Raw genomic sequence first — 18,546 nt, forward strand, 5'->3', positions numbered from 1 at the left:
CATAGAACATTACAGCAACGTACAGGCCATTATGCCGCTGATGCTTGGGGCAGCAATGAAGGTCTTCCATCTCTGTTTGTCCTTTGCCATTTTCTCTATTGTGTCTCAGGTGTGTTTCAGGATCCTCATTTTTGCCTCTACAGTACGGCACCAAGTTGTCTGTGCTTCCTCTGCCATTCAGCGGTCCGATGATGGAGCTGGCCTCTCTTCTCATCACATGCCCAATCCATATCGAATGTTTGCTCATGATGATTGTGGCCATTTTTTAAAGTGTGCCAGTCTTTAGAGTGGCTTTGGCTCATCAGGCTTGGGCTTAGGAGAGGTAGATTGTCTTGTAAGTTTCTCTCTGTTCTTATTTGTTCATTCCACATCTATTAGTTCATAGTATAGTGAGAATGGCTCCAGGGGCAGTGTTTTGTGATGTGGGAGGTCTGGGAGACCTCCATGCTTCTGGATAAACACATCTACACCAAGTGCACTGAACACTAAGAGAACTAGAGCTAGCAGCTCGATGACCTTCGAATCATGTAGGAGAATGAGGAAGTGATAAACAGAGCAATCAAAACTTGTCAACCTGTCTCTTAAATATATATACAGACTTGGCCTCCACAGCTGTCTGTGGCAAGAAATTCCACAATCACCACTCTCTGGCTAAAGAAATTCCTCCTCATCTCTGTTCTTAAGGATGCCCCTCTTTTCTGAGGCTGTGTCCTCTGGTCTTACACTCTCCCACCATAGGAAACATCCTCTCCACCTCACCACATCCACTCTATCAAGGCCTTTCTCCATTTCATAGGTTTCAGTGTTTCATAGGTTTCATTCTTCTGAATTCTAGTGAATATAGGCCCAGAGCCATCAGATGTTCTTCATATGACGAGCTGTTCAAACTTGAAATAATTTTTGTGAACTTCCTTTGAACCCTATCCAGTTTCAGCATGTCCTTTCTAAGGGGCCCAAAACTGCTGCCAATACTCCAAGTGAGTCCTCACCAGTGCTTCATAAAATCTCTAAGTTACATCCTTACTTTTTAGTCCTCCTGAAATGAATGCTAACATCACCACAGATTCAACCTGCAAATTAACCTTTAGGGAATCCTACACAAGGACTCACATGTCCCTTTGTGTTTCAGATTTTTGTATTTTTTTTCCATTCAGAAAATAATTATGGGGAGAGGGCAGGAGAATGGGTTTGAGAGGGATAATAAATTAGCCATGATGGAATGACAACAGACTTGATGGACCGAATAGCCCAATTCTCCTATGTTTTACAGTCTAATTACAGAGAAAATGCATTGTCTGAAAATCATGAGATGCATTCTGTTATAAGATATAAACAGTCCCCTAGTATAATAAGTAGTTTTATGGTAACTAGGAGGTTGTAAGATAGTCCTGCAACAGCGAAATGGAAGCAGTTTGTTAAGTGGACTTTGTACTTTGGTTATTGGGTCAGGAGAGTTCATGTTCAGGGGTTGGGCCTAGATTGTCTGTTGTCACCTCAGGAAAATGTCATTCTGGCCTTTCTGTTTACCAAGTGTATTGTTTAAAACCCTGCCGGCACCCCTAATATTTTGAGTACTGAGTGTGTTGCCAAATTGAAAAGGGTGGAGGGAGAGAAAGAGAGAGGTAGAGTCATAGAGCAAGACACACACACAGAGAAACACGTCTGTGTGTGGGGTGGGGGGAGAGAAATGCACACAGGGAAAGAGACAGACCCATACACAAAGAGACACGAGGTGGGGAGAGAGAGAAACACACACAGGGTGAGGGGAGAGAGAGAGAGAGAGAGAGAGAGAGAGAGAGAGAGAGAGAGAGAGAAAACAGCAACAGCAGACGGGATTGCAGTGCTGATTACACTCAGAGATTATCCTTTATAATTCTTGCTGTGGCCACGTCTCGAAAGAGCCTCAAGTACTCAACAAGTCACAGTTTAATCTGCTCAATTCTGCTGGAGTACATCTCGAGCTTGGTCCCAGCATCGTTGCCCTGTGGTTCGGGATAATGTTACCGGGTGGAGCGGTCCAATTTCTTGATTTCTTCCTTCCCTTTCTATTCCGCTATCCACCTACCCCTCCGCAGCCGGGACAGAAATAATACTCCCTCAAGGAAATCAATGCAATTAGTGACATCCGGATTACACTCGAGGTTGTATTCATGTTGGTTGACCTCTGCTCTGTTTGACGCGACTGTGTTTGTTCCATCTGCTTGGATTGTAACTGGTTTTAAATTGATTTGCTGTGTCCTGTTCTGTCTACTACACGGACTGGGCAGTCTGTTCTGATCGTTAGTTGCAGAGTGTACAGTTAAATTACGTTTGGGGTGCCTGCGGTGGGGAATGGGATTAGATCTGGGAATGGCCTCTTCACTTTAGCTGCCCCAGGGGCACCTCCTCGATTGCGAACGAAACGGGTGGATTTTGGGGTAAGGTCCCACTAGAATCCTCCTTCCTTACCGCGGAGCCGACCAAAACCACCTTGGATAGGGGATGATCTGACATTCCCTGTCTGAGTCACCTAAAGAAAGTTCTCGGCCCGAAACGTCGGCTGTTAGCCCTTCCATTGATACTGCTCGACCTGAGTTCTTACAGCATTTCGTGTTTGTTGCTCTGGATTTCCAGCATCTGCAAAATCCTTAAGAGTCATCTTATGTTCAGATAACCTAGTGTCACTTCAGTATAATCAGTCTACGTATATAAACTAATATATGGCCACACTCAACAGTTACTTGTACATCATGTTTTATAGGATTGCTTTTATATATATTTTTCTGTTTCCATGCTTATTGTGTTTTTTTTAATGCTGCATCGGATTCAAAATAACAATTATTTCGTTCTTCTGTATAATCATGTTCTAAAGAATGACAATAAGAAATCTTGAATCTGTGCATCCATCCCTATGTCAGTGACTTGAATTAATTGAAGTTCTGTTTCAGACGTGAAACCAGATTGCCGTGTACTGGGAAAATCAGCCCCCGTTTGCCTCTCCTATAATCTGTGGGGTATTTAATTTAAGGCTCTCCTTGGTCCAAATTTGAACAGTTGGGTGCGAGGTTCAGTGGTTGTTAATCCTGATTCTAATTCTGTGGCTTCTCCCCTGTGGCTCAGCTCCAGGGCCACTTTTGGAAGAATAAGACCACGTTTTACAAAGCAATTTGTGCAATTATGGTGATTTCACACGGCATGGGACATCCATTCTAACAGTGGTCCACTCCCCCCCGCAGTTTCAGCAGTTTCTTACCAGGAGCGCTGATCCCCTGACATCTTCAAAAGGCGGCATCCATCATTAAGAAACGCCAGGACAGGTTCTTTTCTCATTGCTGCCATAGGGAAGAGCAGGATCCGGAAACTGTAAACTCACTGTTTTAGGAACAGGTTCTTCCCTCTGCCATCCGATTTCGGGAATACTACCTCAATATTTTTCTTTTTATTTGCTCTCTTTTTGTACTACCTATTTAGTTTATATATATTTCTCATTTCAATTTATAGTTTTTAAAATTATGTATTGAACTGTACTGCTATCGCAAAACAACAAATTTCTTGACATATGCCAGTGATATTAAACCTGATTCTAATTCTGAACCTAACACAAAAGCAAGGTGTTAAGGAAATCCAGAAATGAAAATTCGGAGATGTAGCAAACATTGAAAATCAGAGGTGCCTTGTCTTTTACTGAGGAAGTCCACAGTAAAGTGGAATCACCCTTTAAAGACAGTAGTCCAGAGATACTGGGGAGAAAATGACCACTAGTGGCTCTTCAGGCCCCACCCCCTCTTATATCTATTACTTCAGTACTGCACAGCACTGTAAACACCTCAAACCACTATTTATAATGCTGTTTATATTGTAAATACATAAGCTCATAAGATCTGAGCAGATTTATATCATTTAGCCCATCTAGTCTGCTCCACCATTGTCATGACTAATTTATTATCCCTCTTAACCCCATGCTCCTCCCTTCTCCCCATTACCTTTGCCACCCTCACTATCAATCTCTGCTTTAAATATACCCAATAACTTGACCTCCACAGCCTTCTGTGGAATGAACTCTACAGATTCACCATTCCCTAGCTGAAGAAGTTCCTTCTCAACCCTGTTCTAATTAGACGTCCTTCTATTCTGAGGCTGTGCCCTCTGTTCCTAGATTCCTCCACTATAGGAAACATCCTCTCCACATTTACTCTACCTAGCCTTTCAGTATTTGGTAGGTTTCATTGAGACCCCACCTCATTTTTTTAAACAGTGAGTACATAAGGACATAAGAAAGTACAGGCCTGGAGTTATCAAAGGCTCCTCATACGTTGACCTTTCATTCCTGGGATAATTCCCATTTAATCTCCTTTGGATCCTCTCCTATTCCAGCATATTCTTTCTTAGATAATGTGCCCAAAACTGCTCACAATACTCTGCGAGGCCTTAATAATGGCTTACAAAGCCTCAGCATTACATCTCTGCTTTTATATTCTAGTCTTCTCAAAATTAATGCAAATGTGTTGATATTTATGTACTTATGCATATTTTGCTCCATATCCACACTTGAACTTCTAACTTTATGTTTTGAATTATTCTTTGAATACTTTTGTTGTATGTCGCGTCAACACATCACAGCAAATTTCTAATAAAGATGATTCTTGATCCTCTGTAGATGCTGCATGATTTCTATTTATTTTGACATACAGCACGGTAACAGGCCCTTCCAACTCGACAAACCCATGCCCCCCAATTACACCTATGTGACCAATTAACCTACTAACTCGTATGTCTTTTGAATGAGGGAGGAAACCAGAGCACCTGGAGGAAACTCACACTGTCATGGGGAGAATGAACAAACTCCTTACAGATAGCAGTGGAAATTGAACCTGTTCTGTGTTGATGTGATATGCAACAAAAACATTCAAAGAATAATTTGAAAAAGGTGTTGTGCTAACCTATGCCACCATGCTGCTCACAAGAGAAACTTGCAGATAGTTAAGGGGCAATTTCTGGTAAAACTAACCCAGAGAAGGGTCAAAGAAACTCAATGTCTTTTCAACTCTAGTTACAGTGCCTTGTAAACGTATTTAACCCCCAACTCTTTGACCCTTTGTTGACATAAATGAGTATTACAGACAGGGATTTTGATCAATTTAACTGAGAAGTTTTATTTGTGAATCACATGCTCATTTTTCACAATAGAGCCCAAAAACATGGAAAGTTGTAAAGCATGAAAAACTACAACTTCAAAAACTGAAACGTCAACAAGTGCAAAAGTATTCATCCCCCTTTTCTCAGTACTTAGTTGAACCACCTCCGCAGCTATTACAGCCAGTAGTCTTTTTGGATAAGTCTATTATCAAGATTTGCCCATTCCTCCTTGCAAAGTTGCTCAAGCTGTGCTAGGTTAGTTGGGGAGCAGCAGTGGACAGTAATCTTGCTGCCTTGCCAGAGATGTTCGATCAGATTAAGGTCAGGACTTTGACTGGGGTCATTCAAGGATATCAACTTTATTCATTTGAAGACACTTCATGGTTGCTCTGGTAGTGTGCTTTAGGTCATTGTCCTGCTTGAAGGATGAATTTCCTCCCCTGTTTAAGCTTTCTGGCAGAGGCTAGCAGGTTTTTATCTAGGATCCCTCAGCATTTTGCAGCCTTCATCTTCTGATCAATCCTGACCAAGTTTCCAGTGCCTGCTGCTGAAAAGCATCTCCATAGCATGATGTGACCTCCACCTTACTTTACAATAGTGTTGGTGTTAACTGGCTGTTGTGCAGTGTTAGATTTATGTCACACGTAGTGCTTAGTGTTAAGACCAAAAAGTTCCATTTTAGTCTCATCTGACCACAAGAACTTCTTCCACATCTTTACAGTATCTTCTAAGTGACAATTTATGAAGTCTTAACGGACAAGTATATGCTTTTTTTTTAATACGCCAGGGCTTCTTTCTCGCCATTCTTTCATAAATACCCTTTTTTATGCAAGGCCTTTTAGATTGTGGAATCATGAACTTTTTTTCCAGTTGTAGCCACTCAATTCTGCAGCCCACTCAAGAGTGACTATTAAATATTGTAGTGAGATAGGTTGGTTCGATATGCACTGTTTTGATGGGTAAAACTCCCTTGGAAGAAGGAATGTCTTTTGCATATTGATTGTGTTTCTGTATTTACTGTGAATGCCCACCAGAATATGAATCTCAGGATAGTATGTGGTGACACATATGTATTTTTGCGATAAATTTACTTTGAATTTTTAGAACTTTGTTGCTATTTATCAAGTGTGGAAGGGGTATCTTAATGTGAATTAAGTCCCAGTAGTGTCAAAAATGGCAGCCAGCTTTGCTGTGATACCGACTCGTGTTCTCATTATTAGTTATTTACTTTCTTATTATTTGTACAATTTGTTTTCTTTTGGTTGTTTGTCAGTATTTGATGTGCACAGGTTTTTATAAGTTCTATTGCCTGCAAGAAAATGAGTCTGAAGGTAGTATTTTGATAATAAATTGGGTAACAGCTTCCTCAACTAGGTTATGAGACGATTGAATACTCTGTCACCACTGAAGTCTCATCACTAGGACAGCGGGCTGTTTACTGTACTGTTTGTGCTGTGCACAACATGCACTTTGTATTATAGGGCATTCTTGATGCAGGGTCTTGGCCTGAAATGTTGGCTACTCTTTTCTCACAGATGCTGCCTGACCTGCTGAGTCCTTCCTGTGTTGTGTTCGTATTTTGTTTTGTGTGTTGTGCGTGATGTATGTTGGGTGCACTGTGGTTTGGAGGAATGCTGTTTCATTTGATTGTATATATGTACAGTCAGATGATAAGTTTGAACGAGCTTCTAACATCAGTAAGGTTCAGAGTTTTTGGATCTTGGTGGTCGTTGGTTGAACTTGGTGCCTTGTGACTATAGTGACAGAAAGAGGAAAGGGGAGCCCCCTTTCCTTGTGGCCACAATTGTTGGAAATCGGTAGCAGCTCCTTGTGTGAACGTTGCTCATATCTCTGGCAGAGCTTGGCTACAGTGCAAGTGGGGATGAAGCTATGCAATGGACTATCGGTGCTGTAGTCATCATAGATATAAGAGATTCTGCAGATGGTGGAAATCTTGAGCAACACATCCACAAAATGCCGGAGGAACTTCACTCGCCCCAACACTGAACAGTTCGCCCAACCTGTGGACTCATTTTCAAGGACTCTTCATCTCATGTTCTCGATATTTATTGTTTATTTATTTATTATTATTACTTTGTTCATTTTTTTTTCTTTTTGTATTTTCACATTTTGTTGTATTTTGCACATTGGTTCTTTATCTGTCCTGTTGAGTGCAGTCTTCCATTGATTCTGTTGTGTTTCTTCATATTTATTGTGAATGTCCACAAAAAAAGAATATTGTATATTGTGACATATATGTATTTTGATAATAAATTTTCCTTGAACTTTGAAGGCAGACAGGGGAATAAACAGTTAATACCTTTAATCAGGATTTGATGAAGGGTCTTTACCACAAACCTATCTAACTTCTTATTTATTTGATAAATTAAATAGAATAAAGGTCAGGCAGCATTTGGGGAGAGAGAAGTTGGCAATTTTCTCCCTACAGGTGATACCTGGCCTCTCGGCCCTCTACGTCTTGAAGGGGTGACTGGTAAACACCCTCAATAAAAGGACAGAGCACCTCTGTGGTTTCCACCATTTCCCATATTTTTGGATTTTATTTCAGAATAAAATCTGGATTTATTGAAGAGTCTTGGCTCGAAGCATTGACTGCTTATTACAGTCCATAGGTGCTGCTTGACCTGCTGATTTCCTCCAGCATTTTGTGTGTTGCTCAAGATTTCCAGCATCTGCAGAATCTCTTGGGTTTATGTAAATAATTATAGAGTGCAGTATAAGGTGCCATCTATCATCTGCCAGTTTGCACTACTCCCCCTCCACCCACCTACTTGTTCTGGCTTCTTCCCCTTGTTTTCCAGTCCTGATTTAAAAAAAATGCATTTAGCAATACAGCATGGAGTAGGCCCTTCTGGCCCTTTGAACGCCGTCTGAGCAACCCCACAACCTCCCGCTTTAACCCTAACCTAATCATGCAGTAATTTACAATGACCAGTTAACCTACCTGCTATGTTTTTGGATGGTGGGAGGAAGCTGGAGCACTTGGAACACCCATGCATTCCGTGGGAGATGTACAGAAACTCCTTACGGCACCAGAATTGAATTTCAGAACTCCTCGAGCTGTAATAACATCACAAGAACAACATCATGTTGATGAAGGGTCTCTGCCTGAAAAGTCAACTCTTTATTCCCCTTCATGCTCCCTGACTTGCAGAGTTCCTTCAGCATTTTGTGTGTATGTGTTGAATCAGAACTCTAGCATTAGTTCTCTCAATATCCTACTCCAGCCTGGAGCTTTGGGAGCAGGGCAATTGTCTACAGCCAACAAAAGAAAAAATTATATGTTGGATGGCAATACAGAGAGACTGAAGATGCTGGAAATATTGAGCAACACATACAAAATATTGGAGGAACTCAGCACCTATAGACTGTTGGGTGGTGCAATCATTACATGAAAGAACTGCTGTCCATTTCCCATCACAGATGCTGCCTGACGGGCTGAGTTCCTCCGTCTTCTAGTTTGTTGTCCTAGATTCCAACATTTGCAGTCTCTTGTTCTGCATTCTGTACTTTGAGCTTGCATTCTTACGTACTTAAAGTCAGACAATTTTTGAGTTTCTGGGATGTGTGTGGTGCAGAGAAGGCCAGCACTCAGTGTTTACTCTTGAACTGAGTGGCTTGGAAGGGGTTAAGAGTCTGCTGCTTTGTGCATCTAGAGCAGGAGCTCCCAACCTTTTTTTATTCCATAGACCCCTACCATAACCTGAGGGGGTCTATGGACCTTAGGTTGGGAACCTCAAATCTAGAATTTCATTGGTCACATTTCCATCCTCAAAAGGACGTTAGTCAATCAGCTGAGACGAAGCAGCTTTTTATTCCAGATTTATTAAATTTAAATCCCCTAGCTGCCAAGGTGGGATTTGATACTTGTGTCCCAATGAACACATGGCAGGGTAGTGTAGCGGTTAGCATAACAATTTACGGAGCTGGATGTGTGATTGGGGTTCAAATCCCACTGCTGTGCGTAAGGAAGTTTTTATGTTCTTCCCATGACCATGTGAGTTTCCTGTGGATGCTCCAGTATCTTCCCACGTTCCAAAGATGTACAGGTTAGGGTTGGTATGTTGTGGGCACACTGTGTTGGCACCAGAAGCATGGTGACACTTGCAGGCTACTCCCAAAACATCCTTGACACAAACAGCACATTTCACTGTAGGTTTGATGTACATGTGACAAATGAAGCTAAACTTTAACCTTTGATCTTTAATCACAAGTCCAGAACTAATAAGCTTAAGCTGTTATTTGGGAAGTATATTGAACGATAACTTCTTTGAAGTAACGATCATGTGATGAGATTTGATTGCCTTCCAAGATGATAACCTGCCTAGCAGTTGTAAAAAAAAACATTGCAACACTAAATATTTTTTCAATATACAAATGATAGGTTGGATGAATTCTCATAAACACAGGTGCATATAATTGAAGGGTATATTTATTTATAGTCTGTATTATTATTTCAAATTTAATGTGTACTTCAGTTGTTTAAAATGCACTCATCTGAAATAACTCTATTTACAGTGCCGGCAGAGCTATCTATTGAAGAGAGGGAGGAGCTGGAGAACATCAGACGAAGGAAGAAGGAGCTGATGGCTGACATTGAGGTGAGTGGTCTTAGCTTGACTGTTGCTCATGGTCTAATCTTGGGAGTCTCCTCCATCTCTGAGATAACCTTTCCTCCTCCACTGTAACCTCCGGTATGCCCTTTACTCATTCCTAATGATTGCGATTATACCTGTTTAGTTGGTTGGACCTGAATTAGTTGAAGATCTTCCTTTTAAGATGAGCATTATACTTTGCCTCTTCGAAGCAAGCTGTGGAGGCTAAGTCATTGGGTATATTTAAAACAGAGATTGATAGATTCTTAATTGTTAATTTGGGTAAACATCACCCCAGTTACCAAGAGAAAGCAGGAGAATGGGGTTGAAAAAAGGTCATCCATGATTAAATGACTAAACAGACTTGATGGGCTGATTGTCCTAATTTTCTTCTATATCTTAAGGTCTTATTCAGTTGTCTTTTACAAATATCTTCTGGCTCAGTGCTGATAACAACTCCATTTCTGATCAAGCTCTGAGATGTAAAGCTCAGTCATGTAAGGCAGCTTAACATTTTCTGATTCTATATTTTAATTGGCTGTGTGTTTCACCATTCTCTCCCTTTGATTAGACTCAGTTTACATCTATTGATTTTAAGGCATGAGTCTCCCTGGTATTTCTACTGTGAACGGGAAAAATTATGCAAAATGAATGAAATTATTCATTGTGGATATTTGTGTGTTTTTTTGGAGATGATTATGTAGCTGTGGTTGGGTGATACCAGCACAGGACTTTGGGGATTCTGCGGCCACCTTTCTTGAGAGATTTTTGATCTTAAGTTTAGTCTCACTTTATGCACATACAATTAACCCATGTATATAAGCTATCTTATGTATTTATGCAATACTTTGTGGAGAGCGAAGGGAATGATGAGGCACAGAATAAATAAAGGTCATTCACTGCAACCAAGGAAGACCCTAGTTTGTGATGGCTACTGGTATCACTGGACTCAGACATCCAAAGTTGAGAGAGAGGTGCTGCCCCAGTGTACTTTAAAAACTTTCCTGCACAGGTCTCCTGTCATTGTTGGATGAGGCAAACAACCAACACGTATATTTATATTTACCATGTTTTTTTATTGTTGCCTTCTATATATGTTTTTCTTGTGCTGCATTGGAACTGGAGCAACAATTATTTTGTTCTCCTTTACTCTTGTCTACTGGAAATGGCATTAAACAATCTTGAATCTTGAAGCTACATGTTTGAATAAGTTGGAATTGATTGTGAAGTAGATCCAGATCGACAAGCGTAGCGTAATTGAGCTTGTGCTTTGGCTCTCTGTCTCTGTGGCAACCACACTTACAAAGATATTCACAGAGGATTGTAATTTATTTGAAGTGACAGTATCAGCATTTTTATGTCTGATATTTGCATTTTTTTGCAAATCCTGTTTTCAGAATGTGCACAGAGTAATACAACCTATTTGAGTTGCAGGTCAGTCATGACCCACGATGATGTTTAGTTCACATGCATTTGGAACGTAGGTGAAGCTGTCAAAGCCTCTTTTATTGACAGTTCCTAAGCAGGTGGTGGGAGTTTTCCCTTTTGAACTGTTGCAGGTTTTGTTGATATTGCTTTGTGAATGGTTAATGTCAGTACTTGCTGAGGGTGGCATGGTAATTGAATGCTTCGCACATTTTACAGTACCAGTTCAATTCCCACTGCTGCCTATAAGGAGTTCATACATTCTCCTCATGACCTTGTGGGTTTCCTCCGGGTGCTCCGCTTTCCTCCCACAGTCCAAAGATGTACTGGTTGATAGGTTAATATAGTCATAGAAAAATACAGCTTGGTCATTATAAATTATCCTGCGGTTAGGCTAGGGTTAAATAGGGGATTGTTGGGTGGTATGGTTCGACGGGCTGGAAGGGCCTATTCCACTCTGTAGCCAAGTAAATAAAAAAGTAAATAAATAAATAATTCAATCCATGGTGCATGTAGGCTTATTTATACTATAAAAATTAAGACTTTTTCCCAATGGGGTGTACTTAATGAGCAGAGATAATTTTGTTTCCAAAATGGGTGTATATTTCTCCATGGAATCATATCCCTCATTAAAATTACTCCTGCCTGTTGATTAATTAACTTGTCTGAATTTTCATGAAGCCTTTATAAGCCATAGGAGCAGAATTAGACTTTTGACTCATCGAGTCTGCTCTGCCATTCAATCATGGCTGATTTATTATCCCTCTGAACCCCATTCTCCTGCCTTTTCCCCATAACTCTTGATGCCCTTACTACTCTGAAGGGCATCTACCTCCAACTATCAACCTCCACTTACAATATAACTTATGACTTGGCCCACAGTCGCGTGTGGCTTTGAATTTCATGGGTTCACCAACCTCTGGCTGAAGAAATCCTCCTCATCTGAAATTTATTGTTGACTATTTCTGTCAATATCTACTCATTGTGGGGGTGGTGTAGGGGTGTCAGAAACCATTCTAGGCTTTGAACAATCTTTGTTTTAAGCATTTTTTTTTAATGTATGTTGCATGCAGTATACTTGCAATACATTTATGTATTCTCATGCTATAACACAAATTCAAAGCAACTTTTACAAAGTACTTAAGTTGTAGGTATTCTATTATTTGTTGATGTACACTAAACTGCCATTTCCATTATAACACACACTAAATGCTGGAAGAACTCAGTAGGTCAGGCAGCGTCTACGGAAAAGAATAAACTGTCAAAGTTTTGGGCCAAGATCTTTCATCAGAAAATGATCCTGACAGAGGGTTGCGGCTTAAAATGTTGACACGGAGTTCCTCCAGCATTTTGTGTGTGAGTGTGTATGTGTATGTGTATGTGTTGCTCTGGATTTCCAGCATCTGCAAAACCTCTTGTGTTTAGGACAAATTAACTCTTCTCAGGCTTCCAGCCAGGTACAGGTATCATAGTAACCGACATTTCGGTGACAAACTCTGCCCTGAAGAAGATGACGGAGTTTGTCATTGAAACGTTGGTTATAATTGATACTTGTGCCTGACTGGAAGCCTGAGAAGGGTTTATTTATCATATATGCCAGGAAAGCACTAGGTCCCTTTTCTCTCTTGTGTTTATGTTTGCCATTTCCATTGTAGCCTTTATGTAACATAGAAAGTAAGTTGGACTCCACTGTTTTTTGGTGGGTCTGCAATTCTTAAAGGTGCAGATTGTGACTCCCAAGCCACCAGTTCTCACTGAGAAAATGATTGAAGAATGACACACAAAAAATGCTGGAGGCACTCGCAGAGAGGAATAAAAAGCCAACTTTTTGGGCTGCAACCCTTCATCAGGGCTAGGAATGAAGGGGGAAGAAGCCAGAATAAAAAGGTGGGGGGATGGAGAGGAGTACAAGCTGGCAGGGTACAGGTGAGAGCAGGTGGGTGGGTGGGGGATAGGAATGAAGTGAGAAGCTGGGAGGTCACAAAGGTAAGGGGCTGAAGGAAAAGGAATCTGATGGGAGAAGAGAGTAGACCATAGGGGAAAGGGAATGAGGAGGGGCACCAGAGGGAGATGATAGGGCAAATGAAGAGGAGAAGGGGTAAGAGGGGAGTCAGAATGGGGAATGGAAAAAGAGTAATGGGAAGGGGGAGCAATTACCAACCTACCTCCCCCACCCACCTACCTTCCCCTTCACGTGGTTTCACCTGTCACCTCTAGCTTGTATTCCTACCCTGCCCCCACCTTCTTATTCTGGCTTCTTCCCCTTTCCTTTTCAGTCCTGATAAAGGATCTTGGCCCAAAACGTTGACTGTTTATGTCTTTCCATAGATGCTGCCTGACCTGCTGAGTTCCTCCAGCATTTTGTGGGTGTGTTGCCCTGGATTTCCAGCATCTGCAGAACCTCTTGTGTTTATAACTTGTACAATGGAATGCATCTAAATTATTCGCCTGGAATAAATTCTTGGTATTTCCCTCTTTTTACGTTGTCACATTGTTGTACAATGTTCCTAATTTTATCCTGGGAGAGGAGGTTTGCATTTCCCCTGGGGAGATAGAGGAGGGGTGTGATTTATTTTGTGGTATTGTCTGTCTACAGCTGCTTGCCACATGACTACGATTTGCTCTATTGGATTTTGCGTTTCATCATGACTTCATCTTCAGAGGCGTCGGGATTCTATTTTAGAATTATACTTGCTGGAAGTGTATGTTCATTGTAATTTCCTGGCTTTTGAGCTGTGTTGTACAATTGCATTCCAAGTATTAATATTATTTTTTTTAAAACAGAGGTTGAAAGACGAGATTGCAGAAGTAATGAGTGAGATTGAGACTCTTACATGCACAGATGAAAGGTGAGTTGTCATTCATGCCTAATTTTTAAGTTAAAGAAAATCTATTCTAAAAATTGAGTTAAGTAGGACTTTTTGCGTGTACACACGTCAGTACATTCATTAAGTAATCATAAAAAATAAATGCTTTTTAAATCTCTGAAATACTGCCGCTTTGATAATATTTTACTGGACAGATTGAACCAATTTCCCCCTCTTATATTCTACAAATATAAATTGAATTAAGTTTAATGTTTTTACAGGGAAAAGTATTCTGTTTCTGTAAAAAGAATTAATGTCTATAGTTTTTGTTCAGCTGTGAGAAGCTTCTAACTATTGTAATGTATATTGTAATTTATCTTAATGTGCTGTATAAGTATGTGGGCGACCTGGAATTGTGGAATGTAATTATTCTTTCACTAATGATTAGCACTTGGTGTTTAATGCTGGCGTGCATTGCTGGATCTCCAAGTATTTCCCCTCAATGATGATTCGGGTCAGGGAAATAACACTTAGTACAGCAATTATCTTTAGCTATAACATTAACTGTAGTGAGGTTATGTTTCTCAATTGCTTGCATTTATGCAGAGCAGTTACCATAGTGAGATGTACTAGGGTACTTCATGAGAATGTTTTAAAATAATATTCGATACTGAGCCACAACAAAATGTTAATACTAATTATATGAAGCTTAGAGTCATAGAGCAATACAGCATTGAGGCCCTTCGGTCCAACCAATCCATGCCAACCACCTAGCTATTCCCAATTTCCTGCATTCTGCTATTAAACCTCCAAATCCCATCCCTCCATGTTCCTATCTAAGTGCTTCTTAAATTATACTATTATACCTGTCAAGAGTATTTTTAAAATAAAGCTCGATACCAGACTTAAAGTGACGAATCATTTATTTTAGCATATTATGGGGAGTCCATGTGTGGAACTCGGAGCTGCAATGGAAAAGTTTGTGTTTCTGTGTAGTGGTAGACAAGTGAGTGAAACCAATCCCCTATTAGAAACGCAAAGAGTTTTTTGTGGCTTTACCTTTACCTTGTGCAACTGTGTAAGGAGTATCAGTGCTTCACACAATGATCTTAGTTATGTAGATTGACGATTTAATTACACAAAAATACAGGTTGTTCCAGGAGACATAAAAATTTAGTAACAGACAAAGCACTTTTAACATTATATTCAAAATTTTCTTCCGCAATACCTATCTCAAACACTTCCTCTGGTAGCTTATTGCGTATGTTTGCACCTCAAGTTAATCCTTGGGTCCCTTTCAGATCTTTTCCATTTGACTCCCTAGATTTGGACTCTCCCACACTGGGGAAAAGACTGTTTCCATCCACCTTATAAAAGTTTTATATGGTTACCCCTCATTCTCCTACATTCCAAGGAACAAAGCCTAGCCTGACTAATTTCTCCATCTATCTCACGCTCTCAAGTCCTGGCAACATCTTTGTAAACCTTCTTAGTGCTCTTTCCAGTTTAACCCTATCTTTCCCATAATAGGATGACCAAAACTGTAAAGCTTGTACAAAACCTTTGAGAATGTCTTTGAGGAAAGAGGGTTTGGGAGTGAGTTCAGACAGAATGCTGGTGGTGGAATGATTGAAATGTAAAGTGAGGTCAAAGTAAATTTATATATGTTACTATATACAACTCTGATATTAATTTTTATGTGGGCATACTCAATAAATCTGAGAGCCATAATAGAATCAAAGATGGCAACCAACAGGGTGGCAAACAAAAAAAGTATAAAAAACAACAAACTGTGCAAATACAAAAAGAAAGAAATAATAATAATAATAAATAAGCAATACGTATCGAGAATATGAGATCAAGAGTTCTTGAAGGTGAGTCCATAGGTTGTGGGAACAGTTCAGTGATGGACCAGGTGAAGTTGAATGAAGTTATTCCCACTGATTCAAGAATCTGATGATTAAAGGGCAAGAACTGTTCCTGAACCTGGTAGTGTGAGTCCTGAGGCTCCTGTACGTCCTTCCTGATTGCAGCAATAAGAAGAGAGCATCTATTGAGATTTGTAAGAGTCTTTGCTGGCATACAAAAGCTTTCAGCATTCTCGGGGAACAAGTAGTCAAGATTCCGGTTGATCTTGATTTCTGCCTCTTGGATTAAGGGAAATGAAAAGCTGTTAGGCTCCTTTACGGAGGTCAAATTTGCCAAAATGCTATTATTAAATTCTATTAAAATATTCCCCCAGCATGGGTAGGAGGAGTTTGCTGACCACAGTGAACGTATTTGACAAGAAAATTGAGGAAACAAATACAGAAATGATGAGGCAAAGAGGGTTGGTTTCTGTTGTCAGTTTCTGCTCTCTGCTTTGCCTAAAGAGCAGCTTGTACTTCTCCCCCTGTCTTCTTCTTATCTTGGCTTCTTCCCCTTTCCTTTCCAGTCCTCATGAGGAGTCTTGTCCTGAAACATCCACTGTTTATCCCCCTTCATAGATGCTGCCTGACTTGCTGAGTTCCTTAAGCATTTTGTGTATGTTGCTCAGTGAAGTACATTTTAATTTTGAGATGCTTTCAGTTTTACATTGCTTTGCTGTTACTGAGCTGAGGGATCTCGAGTTTCATCTGTTGGTCTCTCAAGCACACAGTCCAGGGACTCACTGATTTTTGATACCTAGTCTGTGACACTCAGTCCTGGTTGCTCTAAGCCAGTGGTTCCCCCAGCCTGGGATCCACGGACCCCTTGGTGGGAGTCCATGGCATAAAGAAGGTTGCTCTAAGCCACTGCTGTGGAGATGAGAGTCCAAAGAAATGGAGGGAATGTGGCGACCCATTTCCTGGCACATCCGAACCGACTCACAATTAGATAGCCTACGGGGGTTTGCGAGCACAGAGCTTTGGAGCCTCTGCGCCATGGGGGGCAGGTTGAGGGAGGCTTAAAAGTGAGGCTGAAGATTTCGAATAAAGTTTTTTCCTTCGACTGCAGTTACCGACTCCGTGTCGTAATTTTAGCGCTGCGTGTAGCACACCACTACAATTGGTGACCCCGACGGTCCAAACGATTTTTGGACCAGAAATGACCGACGCCGCCTCTGTTCATGCGGTTTCGTTGAAACTGCCGGGTTTCTGGACACAGTGCCTGAACCTATGGTTCCAGCAAGCCGAAGCCCAATTTCACGTTCGCCAGATCACCTCAGAAGACACCCGCTACTACTACTTGGTGAGCTCCCTCGACCAGGACACAGCGGCCCAGGTCGCAGAGTTCGTACAGTCGCCCCCGGCAGACGGCAAGTACACAGAATTCAAAGCCCTGCTCCTCAGGACTTTCGGACTCTCACGGCGCGAGCGGGCTGCCCGTTTACTGCACCTGGACGGCTTGGGCGACAGACCTCCATCGGCTTTAATGAATGAGATGTTGTCTCTCGCCGACGGACACACACCCTGCTTCATGTTTGAGCAGGCATTCCTGGAGCAGCTGCCCGAGGACATACGCCTGCTGCTGTCCGATGCGGATTTCAGTGACCCCCGGAAGGTGGCAGCCCGGGCGGACTTGCTGTGGAACACCAAAAAGGTGAGTGGGGCATCCATCGCACAGATCTCCCAGCCACGCTCCCGGCAGCAAACCAGTCCAGGCCCGGCCGCAGAGCCCGCCAACCCCCGGCCCAATGAACACTGGTGCTTCTACCACCAGCGGTGGGGCGCAGAAGCCCGCCGTTGTCGCCCGCCCTGCAAGTTCCCGGGAAACGCCAGGGCCAGCCGCCGCTGATGGCTACGGCGGCTGGCCATCGGGATAGCCTCCTGTATGTGTGGGATAGAAGGTCGGGACACCGGTTTTTGGTCGATACTGGGGCTGAGATCAGCATTTTACCCCTGACGAGTTACGACACCCGCAGCAGGGCACCGGGTCCCCCCCTGAGGGCCGTGAATGGCAGCACAGTAAGGACCTATGGCACCTGTCAGGTGCAGCTACAGTTCGGCTCCAGCCTGTCCACGTGGGACTTCACACTGGCCGCCGTAGCCCAACCGCTTCTGGGTGCGGATTTTTTGCGGGCTCACAGCCTACTGGTCGACCTGCCCAGGAAGAGACTGGTCCACACTGAGACCTTTCAGACGTTCTCCCTGGGTGCAGCCCAGTTGCCAGCCCCTCACCTCGGCTCCATCACGCTGACCGACAACGACTTCACCAGGGTCCTGGCGGATTTCCCATCGGTTCTGGCACCGCAGTTCACAGCGGCCATGCCCAGGCACGGTGTACAGCACCACATCCCGACCCAGGGACCACCCCTTCACGCCCGCGCTCGGCGGCTTCCCCCGGACAAGCTCCGACTGGCGAAGGAGGAGTTCCAGAGGATGGAGGAATTGGGGATCATCCGGCGGTCCGACAGCCCATGGGCCTCCCCCCTGCACATGGTGCCCAAAGCGACGGGGGGCTGGAGACCATGCGGCGACTACCGCAGGCTGAACGAGGCTACCACACCGGACCGCTACCCTGTGCCGCACATTCAGGACTTTGCAGCAAACCTGCACGGCGCACGGATCTTCTCCAAGGTAGACCTCGTCCGAGGGTACCATCAAATCCCGATGCATCCTGAC

General features: G+C 42.5%; 1 protein-coding gene across 1 annotated transcript in view; it reads left to right on the forward strand.

The window, feature by feature from the left end:
- Positions 1-18,546, forward strand: part of LOC132399058 (cytohesin-3) — a 117,437-nt gene that overhangs the window by 54,533 nt on the left and 44,358 nt on the right. The window contains exons 2-3 of the mRNA XM_059978986.1: positions 9,655-9,737; positions 13,941-14,005. Coding sequence (XP_059834969.1) covers positions 9,655-9,737; positions 13,941-14,005 — 148 coding nt within the window. The remainder of the gene's footprint in view (positions 1-9,654; positions 9,738-13,940; positions 14,006-18,546) is intronic.

Source organism: Hypanus sabinus, chromosome 9 (assembly GCF_030144855.1).
Source record: "Hypanus sabinus isolate sHypSab1 chromosome 9, sHypSab1.hap1, whole genome shotgun sequence".
Classification (NCBI taxonomy): Eukaryota; Metazoa; Chordata; class Chondrichthyes; order Myliobatiformes; family Dasyatidae; genus Hypanus; species Hypanus sabinus.